Raw genomic sequence first — 20,918 nt, 5'->3', positions numbered from 1 at the left:
GTGTTTTTATTAAAAAATGGAGTGTAATCATGAGTGTTTCTGTATCATTAGTCACACACCGCTCAGTTCTTCTGATAGCAGCCTCATGAATTGTCGCTAACGGCCTTGCTCTTGGAACCTTTCTAAGAGTAAACCCGGTCAACCTCCATATGAAAGAGCTATTCTAACTCAGGCAGCAGGAACATTCACTCTCATCAAAAGCACTTACCCACTAGATCAGCACTCAGAACACTATTCATTTACCGTCTCCATAACCAGCAGAACACTGATGTATTCAATTGGTGAGACGCCACTGGACGTTAGTCTCACTTGTACAATACAGCCGAGAGATGTCAGGATGTCACAGGGAGAAAAGTGAAGATTTTTTTTTTTTAAAGCTGAGTGCTCTTTAGAGATCTTAGGTACGTGGAGGCGTTGGATGGGTGGCTCACCAAATCTGCTCCTCTTCTGTCTGTCAGTACCCAGTCCTTCCAGTACCTTCCTGCACCAGCTGCAGGCGCCTCCCGAGCTTCTCTGCAGATCTCCTCTTACCCATCATTTCTACTGATTCCTTGCCCTGAAAGTCAAGCAACTGTGGACCCAGAGGGGACACTGGTCTAAACCTATCATGTTACAGATGCGGGAACTGAGCCCTAGAAAGGCAAAGTAATTACACTGCTCAAGGTTGTACGAATAATTAGTAAAAATAGAGCCACCAGGGGCGCCTGGGTGGCGCAGTCGGTTAAGCGTCCGACTTCAGCCAGGTCACGATCTCGCGGTCCGTGAGTTCGAGCCCCGCGTCAGGCTCTGGGCTGATGGCTCGGAGCCTGGAGCCTGTTTCCGATTCTGTGTCTCCCTCTCTCTCTGCCCCTCCCCCGTTCATGCTCTGTCTCTCTCTGTCCCAAAAAATGAATAAAAAACGTTGAAAAAAAAAAAAATTTAAAAAATAGAGCCACCAAAACTTAATTATTTTAAATGTATTTACTTCAACAAACACACAAAGCAGATCACACTGTACCAGGCACGGTCCCAAGGGCTTTAAAATGATCAATTCGTCTAACCTTCCAGCAGTTCCATGCAATAGTGCTATTAGAACCCACAGATCCGGGGCGCCTGGGTGGCTCAGTCAGTTAAGCACCCGACTTCAGCTCAGGTCACGATCTCACATTTCGTGAGTTTGAGCTTGCGTAGGGCTCTGTGCTGACAGCTCAGAGCCTGAAGCCTGCTTCAGATTCTGTGTCTCCCTCTCTCTCTGCCCCTCCCCTGCTTGTGCTCTGTCTCTCTCTCTCTCAAAAATAAACAAACATTAAAAAAAAAAAAAAAAAAAAAGAACCCACGGATCCTAATTCCCAGCTGGTGTCCTTTCCAATATACCACACAGCTTCTCTTCTGCCATTACCTTCCTGTCTACTGACGCCGAGGACCAAAGTAAGTGAACAGGCAGAGAGGGTCACCCCAGGGTACAGTGCCCACAGAATGGCCTAGGAAACAAGGTCTCCAACACCTTCCTTATTAGGGAATCTCATGGGAGCTTTTCAGCACTCGCCCTGATCCCTGCGGCCTCTGGCTCTTTCATGACCTCTTCCTACTTAGAAGTCTCTCTTTCCTTCCTGCTGTCCATGCCCTTCTCTTGACGTCCTGCTTCTCTGTAGGCTCCTTCTGTTCTTCCAACTCCTAAAGAAGGGAGGTCTCCAAAGTTCCTCGCAGGCCTCTCCCTAGCTCACCCACCAGCCGCCCCGGAAGGTCAGATCTGGGCCCTAAGCCTGCAGTAGTCACCTCTATGCCAATGGCTGTTGGTGCTTCGTCTTCAGCCGCTCATCGGTCTCAGGGTCCTGCTTCTTTTATCCTGCCGGCCAACCACTCGTCAAATCCCACTGACTCCAGCTGATACCGCTCCAATCTGGTTTCTTCTCTTCAGCCCTGTAATCACCCCCTCCGGTCCTCAGGGATCTTCTTGCCTCCAGTCAACTACTTTCTTGAAACAATCTGATCATTTCATTTTCCTGCCTAAAGTCATTCAGAGATTCTCTCTACTTACCCAATGAAGCATAAATTCCTTAGCACAGATTACAGATCTTTCAAAATCTTGCCCTGCTCACCACTGTAGACTCACGCCTTGGTTCCCTCTCATTCGCGTAAATCAGTTCCTGCCAGAACGGCCTCCTTACAGCTCTCCCAAAGTGTCGCCTGAGCCCCCCTGAACTTCGGCTCTCTTCCACAGGCAACGAATGAGGTGATGGGAGGAAATGCTAAGCATGGCTCCCAGCGCTCGGTTAAGTGCTCACTGAACAGTCATCGCTATTATTAGACATGTCGCCACCTTGACCCGAACAATGCAGCGACCCCATTTTAGCTGGCTGGCTCTACCCTGGCGCTACCGCCTCTGGAAAGGCTTCCCGGCCCTTCTGAGAGGGCAGGCCGGGTGCCTCCCCTGCTCCCTCAGCTGCCTGTCACAGCACTTACCAGGTGATAGGAAAACCGTCCATTTCCCTGTCTGTCAGTCTCACTTCCTGCACTGTATATCACAGAGGGAAAAGACAGCGTGTGTTCGTCTTTTCATGCCTGGTGTGTAAGCACCATTTCTAGGACACACTCAACGATGCGCCTGGGGGGAACGAGTAAACTTTAAAGCTGTCACGACTCTCCTACAGCACGTTTTTGTACTTTTCTTCCGGCTGTACTAGGAGCAGTACTGTTACCTGTCCTGGGAGCAGCGGTGGGAGACACAGGTGGCTCAGATGGGGTGGACGCCGGGGACGACGCTAGTGGGAAGGTTCGGGGTGCAATGCTCTGCGCTCCATGGGGGGCCAGAACTGGCCTCTTCTCTATGGAGGCTGGGCACAACTCCGGTCTGGCTGGAGGAGGATCACAGGAAGGCATTAGAACCTAGGAGATCAATTACAAAGACAAATTGTTATGAAAGAAAAAACAAAAATGGCTGCCCTCGTCAAGCAATACAACGTCACTGACCTTTCTCATAAATTGGATTCAGTGGCATTGGAAAAACCATGTCTGATATCACACAACAGTAGAATTCTACACCATCTCTTTAAAATATGCTCATTAAAAATGAAAGAAAAAAGAAAACTGTGGGTTGGACAATTATTGTAAGTGAACATGCACACCCAAAATCACTCAAGATGAAAAGAGAAAAAAAAACCAAAAAAACCCTCCACAGCCCCCGAACTATTCAACAAGGCAGTAACTGAAGACAATCAGAACAAAGACCAGGCTTCTAGAGTAAATGATCTCTAGTCATACCATCTATGTGCATAAACTGTAACTTAAAGTTACAGTTAAAGTTAGCCAACCTAGTTTTTATTTTTATTTTTTTTTTTTTATTTTTTTTTTTTATTTATTTTTGGGACAGAGAGAGACAGAGCATGAACGGGGGAGGGGCAGAGAGAGAGGGAGACACAGAATCGGAAACAGGCTCCAGGCTCCGAGCCATCGGCCCAGAGCCTGACGCGGGGCTCGAACTCACGGACCGCGAGATCGTGACCTGGCTGAAGTCGGACGCTTAACCGACTGCGCCACCCAGGCGCCCCCCTAGTTTTTAAATTAAGCATTATGTGCCAGAGGGGAAAGTCTCATAAAATGATATCAAAATTATCTTCTGAGCTTAAACTGCCAGTGACTATAGGGTCCAGGTAAGTAAAAGTCAGGCTAAGAACACAGGAGACCCAAGGGGGGAGGTGCAGGGAGAAATCCACAGAAAGAAAAGCTGTAAGACCAATATAAACCAGGGAGGGGACCTCAGGTATTTACTGAAATCACAAACTGGTGTCTATTCTGCAGTTGAGGAAAGTAAGGACAGAGACATTTTGTGACTGGGCACCAGATAACTGACTTCACTGCTGATATTAACTAACTACTAGATACTTTAGTTCATACAGTTCAGATATTACGAGGCAACTGGTAAACCCCTTCAACAACAAATTTCAGGAACCAAGGCTGAAAGAAGATGAAGCATAAAATTTTAAATATATTGACCAGACCAAGACAAAATCAACTGACCAACATCTAAAAACTAGGTAGTAGGTTACAGGGAAGGAAAAAGTTCTCCCTCCTGCTCTCCAACCTTTCTGCCCGATACCTCCACTCCCCGTAACAAAAAGGCTGATTAACAGAGGAAAAACAAATTGAAGTCTTGTGTGCCAGACGTACGCCCAGGTGCCCAAGAAAGAAAGGAGGTGCAAAGAAGGGAACAAAACAGGAAGTTTAATACATTTTAGGCAAAGAAACAATAGATTTGTGAACTGAAAGGACAAAGGGATTTGAACTTGGGGTAGTTAATGGTGAAGAAGTAATAACAAGGTGTGTTTGTACAGGCTTCTCCAGCACGGTCTTCTCTCTCTAAATCCCCGTCTTTGGGGCTAAGGGTGCCCTCTCCCCTCCTGGCACAGGGAGGCTACCTTGCCCATGGCAGACTTCCGGCCTGCTTTCGGGGACCACAGTGGGGGCGGTGTTCTTCTTGCACGGCACTTTCCCAGGTACCATCAATTCAAAATAATCAATATGCCAAAGTGCCATGTTGGATACTTTGAATCCCTACAGGGTCTAATTTTGAGATGCTCAGCTTGAGGTTTCAGGCATTGAGGTGTGGAAGGGAGTGCTGATACAGGAGGCTGGGCCTCACATCTGTGCTGACAGTAGTACGAAGTTCAGAATCCCTGCGACCAGAGTGCCAGCACATGGCAGTGGGGCCTCTTACCAAGTCACTACCAAGTTGAAATAAAGAATGGAGTCTACGGACAGTGGTCGGAAACATTAAGGTATCTGTCAAAGGCTTCCCAGTAACCAGGGGCTGGCTGAGGGGGATTACAACTCCTCCCCTCCCTCCTGCCTACACAATCAGCTTTCCACCATGCTGCCTCTCTGGGCTGTTAGAGCAAGCCGGTTTTTTGCTTTCACTCCCTGGCTCCCTCTCCATGACCTTCACAGAGAACTGCTGGCTAAGTTATTGGTACTCAGGTTCTCTCTGACACACCCCACCCAAAGAAAATGGATCCTCCAGGGAAACAATGGACACCCCCACGCCCCCATTACAGCCTAGCCTGGACAACGGGATCCTTGAACGGCTCTTGTTTCTTTTTTTCTACCCTTAACTACTTTGAAACAACTTCTTTTAGGTGCATCTGTCTGGTCTTGCCCACTTCAAAACAAAACTGCAGAAAATGTCATTTATCCTCTACGAATTTAATCTTGACTTGTTTCGAATTTCTTGAATTTTCCTATTCAGTTGCACTACTTGGTGAATAATGCTTCTATATACATTTGTGCACAAGTCTTTGCATGTACCAGTGTTTTGCTTCTCTTGGGTAATTACTTAGCAGTTCAAAGGGGGTTTGGGTCCTAAGGTTTGTAGGGCTCTGTTTATCTTTCTGAGGAACTGCTGGACTGTTTTAGAGTGCCTGTGCCATTTTAGTTCCTACCAGCAATGCCTGAGGGTTCTCATCTCTGTGTGTCCTTACTGACACTTGTTCCCTTTTTGTCTTATTCTAGCCACACTGGGTAAGTGGTATCCCAGTGTGACTTTCATTTGCATTTCCATAAAGATCAATGGTCCTAAATTATTTAAACGAGGAGACCTTTTGACCGAAGACAGAGATGTTGGAGGTGGGGGCCAGTTATGACAGGTTACCTTGAAAAACACCGAAAACAAAGGTAAGGTTGTTACACAGATTTCAGTCCCCTCCTTCTCCAAGGGTAAGAGTTTCTACTGACTTGGAATCATTCTCTTCCTGGCTCAGAGGAAGAGACACTTAACAAATGGAGATTTCCCTTATAAATGTAAATTTCCCTGACAAAAGGGACTACAGATAAATTCTACTGTTTTTAGAGCTTCTCTCCTTAGTGCTTTCTCTCAAAAATAATCAGTTCAAATAATCATTTTACCAAAGAGACATATTTTGGGGTCACATATTCTGATACCCTTCAATCTATTTTGAGTTAATTTATGTAGCTTAAGGTAGGGGTCTAAATTTCGTTTTCATATGGGAGTATCCTGTTGTCCCAGTACCATTTGTTGATGAGACTATTCTTTTCCCCATGGAATTTTCTTGGCGCCTGTATTAAATACAATTGTACTATTTATAATACGTTTTTGGTGAGGGAAGAAATCTTTGGTTTCGTCATTAATTCCAAACTTTGTACTTCGGCAGAATAAAATTATTTATGTCTTATGCTGCAGAAATAATGTTTATCAACACTAATTCAAGGATTATCTATGACTCAGTTCGGTTCAAAAACACATAATGTGACAGTAGGGCAAAATCTGTATTTCAGTGGAAAATAAAACACTGTCTAAAGGATCTCTTGGTTATCTAATTCTAGTCTTTCTTGTATTTCAGCTATTTGACAACTCTATCAGTTGGAGGTGACTTATAACAATGCAAAATAACTTATTTATAGACAGATGTTCCCCTATACGAACCAGTCTGGCCTCCAGTTGCACATTTATTTCAATGTTCTTCACCTATGTTCTTCAGATTCTCTTGTAAAACAATACAACATTGATTAATGACTAGGATAAAAGCTAATGCATGTTCATTTTATATCTGTATAATTCATGACTGTACCTTTCTTTCAAAATTATCTTTTAACATAACCAACTTCAAAGAACTAATGAGCCACGTTTAATACACACTTCCATCCATAGAAGCTATAAAATCAAAGACTTAGCAACATAAAAGAAAGTAAACTGTGTTAATATTTAGTGATAGAAAAACATGGTTAATCTTTGGTAATTTCAGATTATTTTTCAATTGGAAGCTTTTAACATTTTAAGACAATTACAAGTTTAGAAAAATCTAGAAACTTTGAAAAGTAATAGCAGGCAATGCAGTCACTTGCACTAAGCCCCACATCAGCCAAACAAGACTTAACACCTAACCTAACTGTAGTTACAACCCTCCCAGGAATGCAGTCTTAACCTCAGTCTGGAATGTTCTGGTCAACACCAATAGGTAAGCTGCCTGTCCACCACTGGTAAGTTACCTTAGCTTGTAACAACCCATTCTTTTCCCCCTTCCACCTCCAAAAGTCTTCCTTCTTGTACAGCTCCTCAGAGCTCCTTTCTATTGCCGGATAGGGTGCTGCCCGATTCATGAATCGTTCGATAAGGTCAGTTAGATCTCAGAAACTTCCTCAGTTGAATCGTCGTAATTTAGCAGATTTGGCCCAGGAACGGAGGGCTCTGAACTGCACTTCTGAAGGCGTTCAGGGACGACGAGAAACACAGGCGTGGCACCCGTGAGCCCCTTTCTGAGTTGTCTTTCTTGCCTTTCCCAAGGGCCCTGCATACGTTCCTCCCGGTTCTGGGCTCTGCCCTCCTTGCCCTGAGCTCCCGATCTCACTTGCTTTCCAAAGTTCCCCGTTTGTCCGAAATCACTCGCTCCACATGGGGGAACTGCCAGCAGTGTGGACACGATCCCCCAGGTGACTGGAAACCCCGGTCCTCGGCTCTGTCCCCACAGTCCACGTCGGGCGCTGCCGCTGGCAGCTGGAGCCCCCGTTTGTTGGGGTCCTGCCGAGTCAACCCCTTCCCCGGCCCAGACTCCACGCTGGGAAACGTTGGAGGTGCGCACAGGACTTCTCTCGGCCAGGACACGGTAACAGCACTCGGTGACTGCACGTTATTCGGGCGCACAGCCTTGCTTGTCTTGTCAGATGAAGGCTGGCGGAAAGACAAGGGCTCTCTGCATTCTGAAGAGTTAGGCACGTGACCTCTGGCGCACCTGCTTATCTTGCGTCTAAAGGATGGCAGTCCCGGGAGCTAAAGCCATCTCTACAAACGGCAACATCTTACTAAAACCACCTAGAATCGCAGTGGCTGTTACGAGGAACGTTCCAGTTAGAGAAGATCACTTAAGAAGTGCACTTGGGGGGCGCCTGGGTGGCGCAGTCGGTTAAGCGTCCGACTTCAGCCAGGTCACGATCTCGCGGTCCGTGAGTTCGAGCCCCGCGTCAGGCTCTGGGCTGATGGCTCGGAGCCTGGAGCCTGTTTCCGATTCTGTGTCTCCCTCTCTCTCTGCCCCTCCCCCATTCATGCTCTGTCTCTCTCTGTCCCAAAAAATAAATAAAAAACGTCGAAAAAAAAATTTAAAAAAAAAAAAAAAAAAAAAAAAAAAAAAAAAGAAGTGCACTTGGCAGCCAGGATTCCCAAATGAAGCAAACAGGCTGGGATACGTTTTTTAATCGGCAGGCAGAAGCCTCCACAAAGGTTCAAAGTTCCCAAATAGCTTCATTCAAAGATTCACTGTGAAAGGTTATTACAAAATTAAGTAAGTAATTTTTACTGCTTCCCTCTACCCTCCTTTAAATCCTCTTTCTAGTAGTCTTATGTCTGCATTGCCTTTACAGGACTGTAAACAAAAGTCAGCCAAGTTAATGACCTTACAGACACCTTGATTGGCCAAATTGCCAAAGGTGAATACAAAAATCAGGGACATAAGAGGTACCTACAACAAAGACTGTAAGACTGACAGATGTGACTGCCCACAGCTCCCCTCCACCCTCCTTGGTCCGATACCCATTCCGGGGATCCTCTGTCCGGACTGCCTTTCCACTTGAAGAGACAGTCAACTTTCAAACTACCACCACCAATGTCACAGCCTCCTCTCCCGCTATCTTCCTCTCCTAGTTCAAAGGCTGATCTAGACATCATAGTTAATGAATTTCCTAAATCCAAGGAAGATCCTCAAAAGTTTTTAATACACAGATAACCTCCTGAGATTAATGGACTAATAAAAAGGCAGAAAACAGGATAGGAGGCCACCGTTCATGATCATAGCTGAGGACTCAGAAAAGACTTAGAACCAAGCCTGTAAATGGCCAACTTGATGGCCTTACAGACACCCCCATATTTACCTCCCAAGGAAGGCCTCTGCTCGGGTCCACTCCCAGTGTTGACAAGACTATGAAGGGTTTTCGGGTGAACTGCTATGAGTCCCTTAAAACAGCCAAAGGGAAACTAAAATTAAAATTAATTTTTAAAAAACCTTGCCAAATTTTGGTAAATCCCCCAGCTACACTCTCCACTTTAAATTCCACTCAGGACCTACAGGTGGGATCCTAGAAAAACAAGGACCCGGCTAACGGTAAGATTTGTACCACAGTCAGCTCCCCCAGATCTCTGCCTGTGGTGCCCCAGAGAAAAATCAAAATAAACTATCTTTTGCACTGTCTCTGGGAATGCCTCTTCAGTCCAAGGGGTCATCCAATACTCCCAGAAATATTTGTTTGTCCTGACCGAAAACTTCCTGGAGGAACTAACATTCCTTCCCTGTCCCTCTGAGAATCAAACGTTCTATAAACTTCAGTGAGGGAATTATAGGAAAACAAAAAGGGTAATGAAAAATCAAATATTGGTAGAAAAAGTTTTAGCTGTCTGAGCAGATAAACTTATTCCAACGGATTATTCATTGGCCTAAATTTTAAATAACTTTTCCCCCTTCTGATCTTTTATGGTAAATGAGTTTACATTATGATATCTGTCTCGGGACTATATTTTTTAATTTACTTATTTACTTATTTACATACTTACTGATTTATTTATAGGCTCCCTACCCAGTGTGGGGCTTGAACTCACTACCCTGAGATCAGGAGTCATCTGCTCTATTGACTGAGCCAGCAGGTGCCCCATCATGGCTAAAGTTTTAAAACAAACATATGAAGTCTCTGTTTGCATCTGTCTCAGTGTTCATGTAGTGTCATAGATGTGTGTTATTTTCTATCTCTGGATGACAATATCAAAATTTATTTGTAATAGAGCTCTGTTTAATTGGCTTAAACAAATAAACACTTATATAAACTAAATTCTCAAAATGTAATAGAAAATAACCCAAATGCTTTTCAGGTTCATGTGATCTAAGTATTATATGATATAAACGCTAGTTTACGTTTGCCGGTTGATTGAAAATAGGCATGTCTCCAGAGTTAACAGCATTGCAATTCCTTCTGGGTTTAGTAATCGGCTAAGTCTGTGATGTCTTTGTTACAAACTCTGTCACCTAGAAAAATAACCCAGGATGATGACCGAAGTTGTCTAACATCTAATGAAGTGTTTGTAGTTAATCTAAACATAGTTGTTAACAATAAGTAAATTAAACGGATGTAAGTAAGATAAAAAGGTTTTAGGTACATTTCTGAAACAGTGTCTCCAAATTTTTTTGTAACCTAAAACCTTAAAGTTTCACTAAGTTAAATTTGACTATACAGATCATTTCCTAATAAAATAAAAACACTGAAACATTATTACATACAGGTTTATGCACTTTTTCTTCCTTTTGTGGAGGATTAAAGCTATCTTAGTCTAGTACTAAACACGTTTTATTCCACATTGGGAAATTTTCCGTGAAAAACCACGTTTCTAGAAATTATAAAGCAAAGATGCTAATGTAAAAGATAGTTCATTATTGCATATTTCTTAATTTTCATGAAAAATTAAAAGAGGTTAAGGGTTAAAAATCTAATATATGTGATTAAAACTACCGGAAATAATAGGGAAGGGAGTTTTAGGTATGATCAGGACTAAGATTGGAATGAATTTAATTAATGAGTTTTACTTTCATAACTAAAATTAGTACAAAACTAGAATTCGGTTTTCTCTTTGTTAAAAGGACCAAGTTTTCTTGGACAACTGGCCTGCTCTTGTTAAGAGATTATGGAAGGTTTTTCTTTACCTTTTTCAGTCATCTGCCCAGAAGAAAGAAAGATTTTGTGTCTTGTCCAAGCAATTTCCTGTGGTTCATGATCAGGTCTTTTGTTACCTAAGAAAGCTATATCTTCTCTATTAAAAGAGCTAAGTTTAGGGGCTCCTGGGTGGGTCAGTCCGTTAAGCGCCAACTTCGGCTCAGGTCATATCTCACAATTCCGTGGGTCTGAGCCCTGCATCGGGCTCTGTGCTGACAGCTCGGAGCCTGGAGCCTGAAGCCTGCTTTGGATTCTGTGTCTCCTGCTGTCTCTGCCCCTCCCCCACTCACACTCTGTGTGTGTCTCTTTCAAAAATAAATAAACCTTAAAATAATTTTTTTTTAAAGGCTAAGGTTTTTTTTTTAAGTTTCTATATTTGCCTATGAAACCTTTAGTTGTTACTATGGTAATTGGATAACTAAGTATTACTTCATTTAGGATTTGACTAAGTGTTCTAAAACCTTTTGATATTTTTTGACAACCTTCCAAAAATCAAATTCTAAATGAAGTCCTTTTGACCTCAAATTAACATTGGGATTTTTCCAGAGCATCCTTGGAAAAATCACACCAAAAAAGTATTCTCCCTCCTTATACAAGAGAGCTGTTAAACTAATTAGGCTCATTTGATATATTAAATTACAAGTAGTGTCAAATAGTAAGTAATACTAAGCTTTCTTATATTTACACAAATGTTCTGGAAATTTTATGAAATCCCAAAGTCGGATATACCTTTTTTTGGTTTTGTTGTTTTAGAGAAAGAGAGAGTGAGCAGAGTACAGGGGCAGAGGGAGAGAAAGAGAGAGAATCCTAAGCAGGCTCCACACTCAGTGCAGAGTCCAACTCGGGGCTCGATCCCACAACCCTGGGATCAAGAATCAGACGCTCATCCAACTGAGCCACCCAGGTACCCCAAGTCTGATGTATCTTGGTATAATGTTATCAGTCATAACTTAGCTATTATCTTAAAATGTATGTCACAGAAGAAAACAAATTTCCTTGTCAATTCCATTAGAAGGAACTCAATCAGATCTCTTAACAATTACTTTTTAAAAAGGCTGTTCTAAGTTATTTATGACAACTATCGTTCTCTTCTGATACTTTTGTTTTTCTAGGTAGACAATGATTTTATTGCTTGAGTACAAAGACAGATTTATACAACCAGGGCAGAGGCTGAGGCTAACTCGTATTTCTAACTAGGGGAGAGGACTCTTTTGGTCTTATAATACTGAAGCAACAAGTGACTACGGCTCTCGATCAGAATCGGTCGTAACTTAGCATCCTTATCCTTTCTCTTCCTCTCAAGATGCTTTCAAACAGCAACAGCTTTCTTAATCAAATGGTGGAGATCCTCAAGAAGATCAGGAGCAAGTCCTTTAAGAATTCTCAAGATTTTGGGGCTCCTGGGTGGCTCAGTCGGTTAAGTGGCCAACTTCGGCTCAGGTCACAATCTCGCCGTCCGTGAGTTCGAGCCCCACGTCGGGCTCTGGGCTGATGGCTCAGAGCCTGGAGCCTACTTCCGATTCTGTGTCTCCCGCTCTCTCTGACCCTCCCCCGTTCATGCTCTGTCTCTCTCTGTCTCAAAAATAAATAAACGTTAAAAAAAAAAAAAATTAAAAAAAAAAAGAATTCTCAAGATTTTATTGTCACAGAACGTACTCGAGTCTCTCTGGGTCACACCTACTTGTGAGGGAGTCAGGCCCTACTTGCCCACTTTGTGGAGCTGCTCCTTCATGGAGTCAGATGTCAACTTCAACCCGGCAGGGGCACCGCAGTGGTAAGGCAGTAGGGACTGGGACACGCCCTTCCCAGGAGTGAGGATGCGACCCATGATGGTGGCGGTGAGGCAGCGAAAAAGTGATCTTTTGCAAAGGTGTTCCTGCCAAAGTATTTCATCTTGAAGCAGAGTCAAAGAAAGGACTTTGGACAAGCAGAGGTTTCCAACAACCAAAGTTAAAATACCGTAAAGCAGAACTGGTAAGAATTTCCAGAACTGATGGAAAAACCGGATTCAAGCAGAACAAGAATTAATTACATGGAACTGAATGAGCTGAGGAGGATGATTATGATTTTTAGGACTTCTTGTTTGAAACAGTGCTGTCTTTCCAGAATCAAAGAAACCTGTTCTCTGAAGCTACCTACGTGTCTCTTCACCTATAGAATGTATACGGTTTTGTGACTGGTACATTCCATTTGACTGATAACAGACCCCACTGAAAGAGTCACCTTTTTAAGCCAAGTGGCTTGCCCAGTGATCTTAAGGGAGTGAGTTTCAGCACAGACCCCTCCTTGTTCAGCTAAAAGATAATCCAGGCCTCTCCTATTATCACCCATTAACTTTGGCCACAAAGTCTAGCTGTTTTTGCCAGGCAGGCATTGTTTCCAGCAGCAGGCTCTGGAGCGTGTTCAAGGGATGTTCTGGGTCATAGCCCCATCTGCACTTTTTCCAGCCAAGGAAACAGTGATCTACCAACAGAAGCTAATTCTGAACTCTGAATGCCTCCCGGTCAGCCTTTTTATGTCAATGATATAAACTCAGGGACGTTGAGCCATGAGGTGTCTCAGTCTGTTTGTGAATAGTCAGGGGCAACGGGAGATATCCTAAGGGGTGGTGTTTGGTTACGCCACCCACCCAAGCATTCATGGGCCTAAGGAGACTGAAAACCACTCCAGACAAAGACAAACTGTGAGGGCACAGACCATTCCTGCTGAGGTGGTTCTGTGAACAGACTCATTCACCGGGATTGTTACATTTCCCTGTTCAAGCCAGCGGTCAGCCTGGGTTTCAGTGCCTTCAGCCTGAAAGGAAATGTTCTAAGGTTGAGGTTACCCACGTTAGCAGTGGCCGGGGACACACACATGATGGCGTTGTTTTCTGGACCAGTGTCAGAGTACAGGACAGAAAGACAGGAAGGGAGGGTTTCGTTTTAAAGTATGAAATATCTGGGGCACCTGGGTGGCTCAGTCGGTTAAGCGGCCGACTTTGGCCCAGGTCATGATCTCGGGGTCCGTGAGTTCGAGCTCCGTGTCAGGCTCTGTGCTGACAGCTCAGAGCCTGGAGCCTGTTTCAGATTCTGTGTCTCCCTCTCTCTGACCCTCCCCAGTTCACGCTTTGTCTCTCTCTGTCTCAAAAATAAACATTAAAAAAAAAAAAATTAAAAATAAATAAATAAATAAAGTATGAAATATCGATCTGGCCTCTTGGGAGGAAGCAGTCCACCTCGTGTCCACCGCTTCTCTTCCTCATCAAGTCGGTTCAGAGGCTTCAGAGTCTGTACAGAACCAGATGTCAGGCGCGGCCTTCTTCAGCTGTGACACACGTATCCAAAGTGCAAGTCCCTGAACGTCAGTGAGGACGACCTGGTACAGGACCTTTACAGGAGATTCAAGGGTGGTCTTTGTTCTCAGTGGTCCCAAATCAAGGTGGGGGAAAACTGGAAATGGTAGTTTGGTGAGTCCTAGCCAGATATTTGAGGAAACTAGAAGAATTCAGGATCAAATCGCATTTACAGGTACAAAACAAAACCTCAGAGACAATTAACAGGACTACAGTCTAATGTCTACACAAGTGCAAACATAAGTTTTCTCTCTACAATCACCCCCATTTCTTTATCAAAGATAATAGAAAAACTAATTTGTTTGCATTAAACATGACCTAATTATCTACCTAAGTGCAGCAAGAGCAGTGATTGAACATAAAAGTTCTTTTAAAAATTGTTTTGTTGAGGGGCTCCTAGGTGGCTCAGTCGGTTAAGCGTCCGACTTCAGCTAAGGTTATGATGTCATGGTTCGTGAGTTCAAGCCCTGCGTCAGGCTCTGTGCTGACAGCTCGGAGCCTAGAGCCTGCTTTGGATTCTGTGCCTTCCTCTCTCTGTGCCCCTCCCCCATTCACAGTGTGTGTGTGTGTGTGTGTGTGTGTGCGCGCGCGCGCCTCAAAAATAAACGTTAAAAAAATTTTTTTTTCAAAGTATTGTTTTGTTGATACCTTTTAAACAAGGTGCCAGATGGAGGTTCTTTTCACCAAGGGGCTTTACTGGATCCATAAAGTCAATTCCAGTTCTCTAAACCTATCTCGTCCTGAGTCTGTGCACATCTCTTTCAAATATGATAATGCAGTCAAAGCCTTGGTAACATAACCAGTGTTGTCACTTGTGTCCTGTTACAAGGAGAACAGACCTTATGCAAACTTTGTCCTTTTAACAGAGAGAAAGCCAAATTCTAAGTTTGCACCAAGTTAGTTTTGATATTAAAATTTATTTAACTTGTTTAAACGTATTCCAATCTTAACCAGCCAGCCCTGTCCACGCATAAAATCCCTCTCAGAAATTCCTTTTCTACAAACCTTTGACAACTTTTTTCTCAACAAAAATGCATCTCCATTTCTCATACTGTCTTTTACTGAAAAGATACATCCTACTTTCTTTTCACACAGAGATGTTTCCTTTATTATTTCTAGTAGGTTTAAAAATATAGTAGCATGTTTAACCGTAAGTACCCTAGTTTTTAGTAAAAATAAAGAATTAATTATGAACTATTATGTTAACATTCTGTGGCTTAGCAAAATATTTTAAATAGTTTTTATTATTTCTAGAAATACATGCTTTTTCATAGTAAAGTTTTCAGTGTGACAAATGACGTTTACTAAGGGACCCATTTATCCTCTGCTCTTTTGCAGAAGGAAGCCTGGGTTTAGTAAATAGTGTGTTAGTATTTTATCTTATTTGGAAATGATCTGGATAATCAATGACTACCCATTACGTAATTTAACATAGCAAAACTTTAAAGTTTCAGGTTACCAAAAAGATCTGGAGAAACTTTCTAAAAATTTCACCTGCACACTTTTGTATCCTATTTACATCTATTTGCTTGTTCTTAATTATGTTTAGACCACCAGCAGAAACTTCATGAGACATTAGACAAAGTCAGACATTATCCCAAGCTGTGTGTCTCTTTTCCTTTTTTTGAGAGAGAAAGCAAGTGTGCAAGTGGCAGACAGGGGCGGGGGGGGGGGGGAGAGACAGGGAGAGGGAGGGAGAAAGGGAGAGAGAGGAGGAGAGAGGGAGAGACAGGAGGAGAGAGGGAGAGACAGGAGGAGAGAGGGAGAGACAGGAGGAGAGAGGGAGAGACAGAAGGAGAGAGGGCGAGAGGAAGAGGTGGAGAGAGAGGGAGACAGAGAAAAAGAGGGAGAGAGAGAAAAACAGGGACAGAGAGAGAGGGAGGGAGGGAGGGGGAGAAGGAGAGAGAGAGAGGGAGGGAGACAGAATCTTAAGCAGGCTCCATGCTCAGCACAGAGCCTAATGAGGGGTTTGATCTCACAACCCTGAGATCATGAGTAGAGCTGAAATCAAGAGTTAGATGCTTAACCAACTGAGCCACCCAGGTGCCCTCCCCAACTATGTTTCTTGATGACAAATTCCATAAGCAATAACAAGGACTTATTTGATAATAAAACCAGGTAGAGTAAAAGTTGTATGTATTATATTCAACGCTGTTGGTAACTCCAAAGACATGACCATTTTAATTAAACCAACAGACTTAAAATGGCTTTAATACTGAATATTAAATTTATATGAACACTTACTTGTTTAAGCCAATTAAGTAGAGTTCTTTTACAAATTAGTTTTGGCAATAGCATCGGGAGATAGAAAAATCCCACACATCTGTAACATATATGTATGGATACGTATAAACATACAGATAGGGGCATCTGGGTGGCTCAGCAGGTGGAGCGTCCAGCTCTTGATTTTGGCTCAGGTCATGATCTAACGGTTTGTGGGACTGGGCCCCTCATCGGCCTCTGTGATGAGCCTGCTTGGGATTTTCTCTCTCTCTCTCTCTCTCTCTCTCTCTCTCTCTCTGCCCCTCTGCTTGCACATACACGCGCACACACTCTCTCTCAAAATAAATATACATTTAAAAAACACAAAAAGCAACAAACAAAAAAACCATACAGGCAGACATAAACAAAGACTTTATAGCTTCATTTTGAATTCCATGAATCAGGTACAATAATACAAAACTTACCAGTTATGAAAGAACAGTTAGAATAAATTACGATTACCCTGCTCTAATGTTAAACCTTTTTCAACTAATATTTGTGGAGAAGACACTTAAGATTTGTATTTTTCTTTGACAAGTAACCTATGGAAGCCATGGAGAAGTCTGTCTTTTTTTTTAAAGTCTCTCCCTCCCCTCTTTTGCTTCCTTCAGGTAAAAATTACCTCTCTGAAGTTTGATTTCATGATCCCAGGGTCGTGGGATCAAGCCCTGAGCCGGGCTCCACACTGACACCATGGAGCCTGCTTGATAGTCTCTCTCTCTCTCTCTCTCTCTCTCTCTCTCTGTCTGCCCCTCCCCTGCTCGCAGGAACACACTCTCTCTCTTTCTAAAATAAAATTTAAAAGAGAGAGATAGAGAGAGATGATCAAGAGTTCACCTTTATATCTCACAGGCACAGGGAAAGAATCTAAGTTCCTCCAAGAGGAACGTGGGTTCCTAAGGACAATACTTACAAGCCTTTTGAGATAAATACGGGAGGATCTGGGATTGGTAAAAAGGACAGGTTGCCTATGAATTGTGTGTGGGCTGTGTGTCTGGGTTTGCAAAGATCTGTGAGATACAGCGAATGGTTCGCTCTTCCTCAAAGACTTGGGTCTCCTCGCAGCCTAAACGAAAGCCATCGCAGCTTGAACCACCCATCCAACCACGTTATCCTTAGTTTGCTTTTTGTATCAGGGAGATTTCCAACTGGGAATCAAAAGATTTCTATGTTCTGGATTTTTTTTTAATTTTTTGTCTTAACATTTATTTTTGAAAGACAGAGACAGAGAGAGACAGAGTGCGAGCATGGGCAGGGGAGAGAGAGAGAGAGAGGGAGACACAGAATCCAAAGCAGGCTCTAGGCTCTGAGCTGAAAGCACAGAGCCCGATGTGGGGCTTGAACTCATGAACCATGAGATCATGCCCTGAGCCAAAGTTGGAAGCTTAATCGACTGAGCCACCCACGTGCCCCTATGTTCTAGATTTAAGAGTTGTCTGCCTTTGGAATGTTTCTAATCAATTTTCCACAAAGTCTTCAGAATGTTTTCTTTCCCTTTGTCTACATTTAGCTTAAGGAAAAGGCCTAAAAAAAATATCTATCAGGCTCTGAATATCAGTTTCCAATCTGGCCCCCCAAAATTTTTTTTAATGCTTATTTATTTTGAGACAGCAAGAGAAAGCTCCTGCTCTCAAACAGGTGGGGAAGGGGCACAGAGAGAGGGAGAAGAGAGAGAATCCAGCACAGGCTCCAAGCTCAGCATGGAGCCCAACAAAGGGCTTGATCCTAGGACCTCGAGATCATGACCTGAGCTGAAATTAAGAGTTGGATACTTAACCAACTGAGCTACCCAGATGCCCCTCCAATCTGGCCAACTTTCTAATCACAGAGTCATTAAATCTTTTCAAATATCTTGTCAGGTTTCAGTCAGGACAAACGGTAAATATTTCTGGCAATACTAAACAACCCCATGGGCCTCAGAGGATGTAAAAAAATATATATACTATCTTCAAAAACTCTAGAGTCACTCCCAAAGATCAATGCCCAATGGCCTGGATTTAGAAAGGGACACTGTGAAGTTTATTCTCTTTCTCCACCAGGCACTACACTCAGAGATCCAGGAGAGCTGACTCTGGGAAGAATCGTCACCCTTAGCTGGTTTGTCCAGTTTTCCGGGGTCCCATCTGTAGATGTGGTACTTAGCACAATTTGGCAAGATTTGTCACTAATTTTTAATTTCCCTTGGCCGTTTAAGGTAGCACTTTACCAGAATGTAAGAGTTTTGTCAACTCTGGGAGGGTCCCCTATGGGGCCCTCCTTTAAGAGGTGATATCAAGGTGTCTGTAAGGTCATTAACTTGGCTGACTTTTGTTTACAGTCCTGTAAAGGCAATGCAGACATAAGACTACTAGAAAGAGGATTTAAAGGAGGGTAGAGGGAAGCAGTAAAAATTACTTACTTAATTTTGTAATAACCTTTCACAGTGAATCTTTGAATGAAGCTATTTGGGAACTTTGAACCTTTGTGGAGGCTTCTGCCTGCCGATTAAAAAACGTATCCCAGCCTGTTTGCTTCATTTGGGAATCCTGGCTGCCAAGTGCACTTCTTAAGTGATCTTCTCTAACTGGAACGTTCCTCGTAACAGCCACTGCGATTCTAGGTGGTTTTAGTAAGATGTTGCCGTTTGTAGAGATGGCTTTAGCTCCCGGGACTGCCATCCTTTAGACGCAAGATAAGCAGGTGCGCCAGAGGTCACGTGCCTAACTCTTCAGAATGCAGAGAGCCCTTGTCTTTCCGCCAGCCTTCATCTGACAAGACAAGCAAGGCTGTGCGCCCGAATAACGTGCAGTCACCGAGTGCTGTTACCGTGTCCTGGCCGAGAGAAGTCCTGTGCGCACCTCCAACGTTTCCCAGCGTGGAGTCTGGGCCGGGGAAGGGGTTGACTCGGCAGGACCCCAACAAACGGGGGCTCCAGCTGCCAGCGGCAGCGCCCGACGTGGACTGTGGGGACAGAGCCGAGGACCGGGGTTTCCAGTCACCTGGGGGATCGTGTCCACACTGCTGGCAGTTCCCCCATGTGGAGCGAGTGATTTCGGACAAACGGGGAACTTTGGAAAGCAAGTGAGATCGGGAGCTCAGGGCAAGGAGGGCAGAGCCCAGAACCGGGAGGAACGTATGCAGGGCCCTTGGGAAAGGCAAGAAAGACAACTCAGAAAGGGGCTCACGGGTGCCACGCCTGTGTTTCTCGTCGTCCCTGAACGCCTTCAGAAGTGCAGTTCAGAGCCCTCCGTTCCTGGGCCAAATCTGCTAAATTACGACGATTCAACTGAGGAAGTTTCTGAGATCTAACTGACCTTATCGAACGATTCATGAATCGGGCAGCACCCTATCCGGCAACAGAAAGGAGCTCCAAAGGGCTCCAGAAAGAAAAAGGTTTTAAATGCAGGACAAGGAAATTATAAAGAACAAAAACAGGACTATTTCAGGCAAGATGGCCTCCCTTTGGGGAACAAAAGGGTCTCATTAATGGATGACCTCACTGGTGCAGACGGGGGAATTCCAGAATGACCTCTTAAGATCAGTCCTGGGGAAGGGTGAACTGCAACTGGGTTAGATACTAGGTCCCAGTTTGGCAAAGTGGGCCTAGCCCAGGTGACTCCATCTGTGGTAACCACGGGCTATGTATGTGGGCCGGCTCCAGGGACGTCTGCTAAATCATCGTTCCCCTGAGACACTGGCAGAGGCACCCAGAGGGTGAAGCACTAAAGTCATCATTAGGTGGCTGACTGGTGAAGGCAGAAACACCATCTATTCTTATAGTGTCTGGTCCTGACAGGACAGGAGAGGAAGGAGATGTTTTGTTAACCGGGAAGGCGCTGGGAGCCACCTCCCTTGCTGCTGCTGGAGGCGGGTGCCCTTAGGAGGCACCTTCTTTTCTATTCTATTCTATTCTATTTTTTGAGAGAGAGACAGCGTGTGAGTGGGGGCGGGGAAGAGACACTGAATCAGAAGCAGGCTCCAGGCTGCCAGCAAAGAGTGAGGTCATGACCTGAGTCCAAGTCGGATGCTTAATCCACTGAGCCACCCAGGCGCCCCAGGAGGCACCTACTTGTGACGGTACAGCCTGTAGTGGCGACTGGCGACCTCAGCACCCTGTCCCTCAACGACCCCCCCCCCAAGCACCCCCACCCACCTGGTCTCCAGAGCTCTTGCTGGGTGGTTCCTGGGGCAGAGAAATCTCCTTTCCCAACTCCTCTCCTGCAGGTGGAGTCCTCACGAAGGTGGGAAACAGCCTACTCCGGGAAGAGTGTCTGGGGGCCGGGGTCCCTGTGGGCTCACTCAGCGGCGGCCCCCAGCCGAGGAGGAGTCGAGGCCCGCCAGGGCGCCCCCCCCCCCCCACCCCCACCCGGGGCTTCTGCCTGCTGGGGGACACGAAGAGGTCAGGCCCGGGCTCCCCGTAGTCGTCCGTGTCCCGCTCTGTGCCCAGGAAGGGGGGGGTCCTTTCCGAGATCTTTGGGGGGGGTGGTCCCTCGCCCCAGAGTCCCGACGCCGCGTCCCCGGTCAGCAGCGTCTCCCCGCCGTGCAGCCGCCACCCGGGCCTCCGGACAAAGGTGAGCGGGGACCCGACGGGGCCCGCCCTGCGGGGCTCACGGCTCTCCGCGCGAGCGCGGGCGGCTCACCAGGTAGCAGCGGCCCCCCAGCCCAGGTC

General features: G+C 44.9%; 1 protein-coding gene, 1 long non-coding RNA gene and 1 pseudogene across 2 annotated transcripts in view; all 3 read right to left on the bottom strand.

Moving 5' to 3' along the window:
- KIAA0319 (KIAA0319 ortholog) overlaps positions 1–3,041 on the bottom strand; it is a 54,805-nt gene extending 51,764 nt beyond the window's left edge. Inside the window, 2 exon segments of the mRNA XM_058732845.1 lie at positions 2,679–2,865; positions 2,950–3,041. Coding sequence (XP_058588828.1) covers positions 2,679–2,865; positions 2,950–2,958 — 196 coding nt within the window. The 5' untranslated portion in view covers positions 2,959–3,041.
- Positions 3,042–11,824: 8,783 nt separating this feature from the next.
- LOC131515240 (small ribosomal subunit protein uS15-like) lies at positions 11,825–12,964 on the bottom strand (annotated as a pseudogene).
- Positions 12,965–18,011: 5,047 nt separating this feature from the next.
- LOC131513688 (uncharacterized) lies at positions 18,012–20,594 on the bottom strand. The gene is made up of 3 exons (XR_009262713.1): positions 20,403–20,594; positions 19,564–19,626; positions 18,012–19,131 (listed from the first exon to the last, which is right to left on the bottom strand). It is a non-coding gene; the product is annotated as an uncharacterized LOC131513688 (long non-coding RNA).
- Positions 20,595–20,918: the final 324 nt, after the last annotated feature.

The sequence above is a fragment of the Neofelis nebulosa genome, chromosome 6 (assembly GCF_028018385.1).
Source record: "Neofelis nebulosa isolate mNeoNeb1 chromosome 6, mNeoNeb1.pri, whole genome shotgun sequence".
Lineage (NCBI taxonomy): Eukaryota > Metazoa > Chordata > Mammalia > Carnivora > Felidae > Neofelis > Neofelis nebulosa.
Note: the sequence above shows the minus strand (reverse complement) of the source record. Positions and strands in the feature narration are given on the sequence as shown.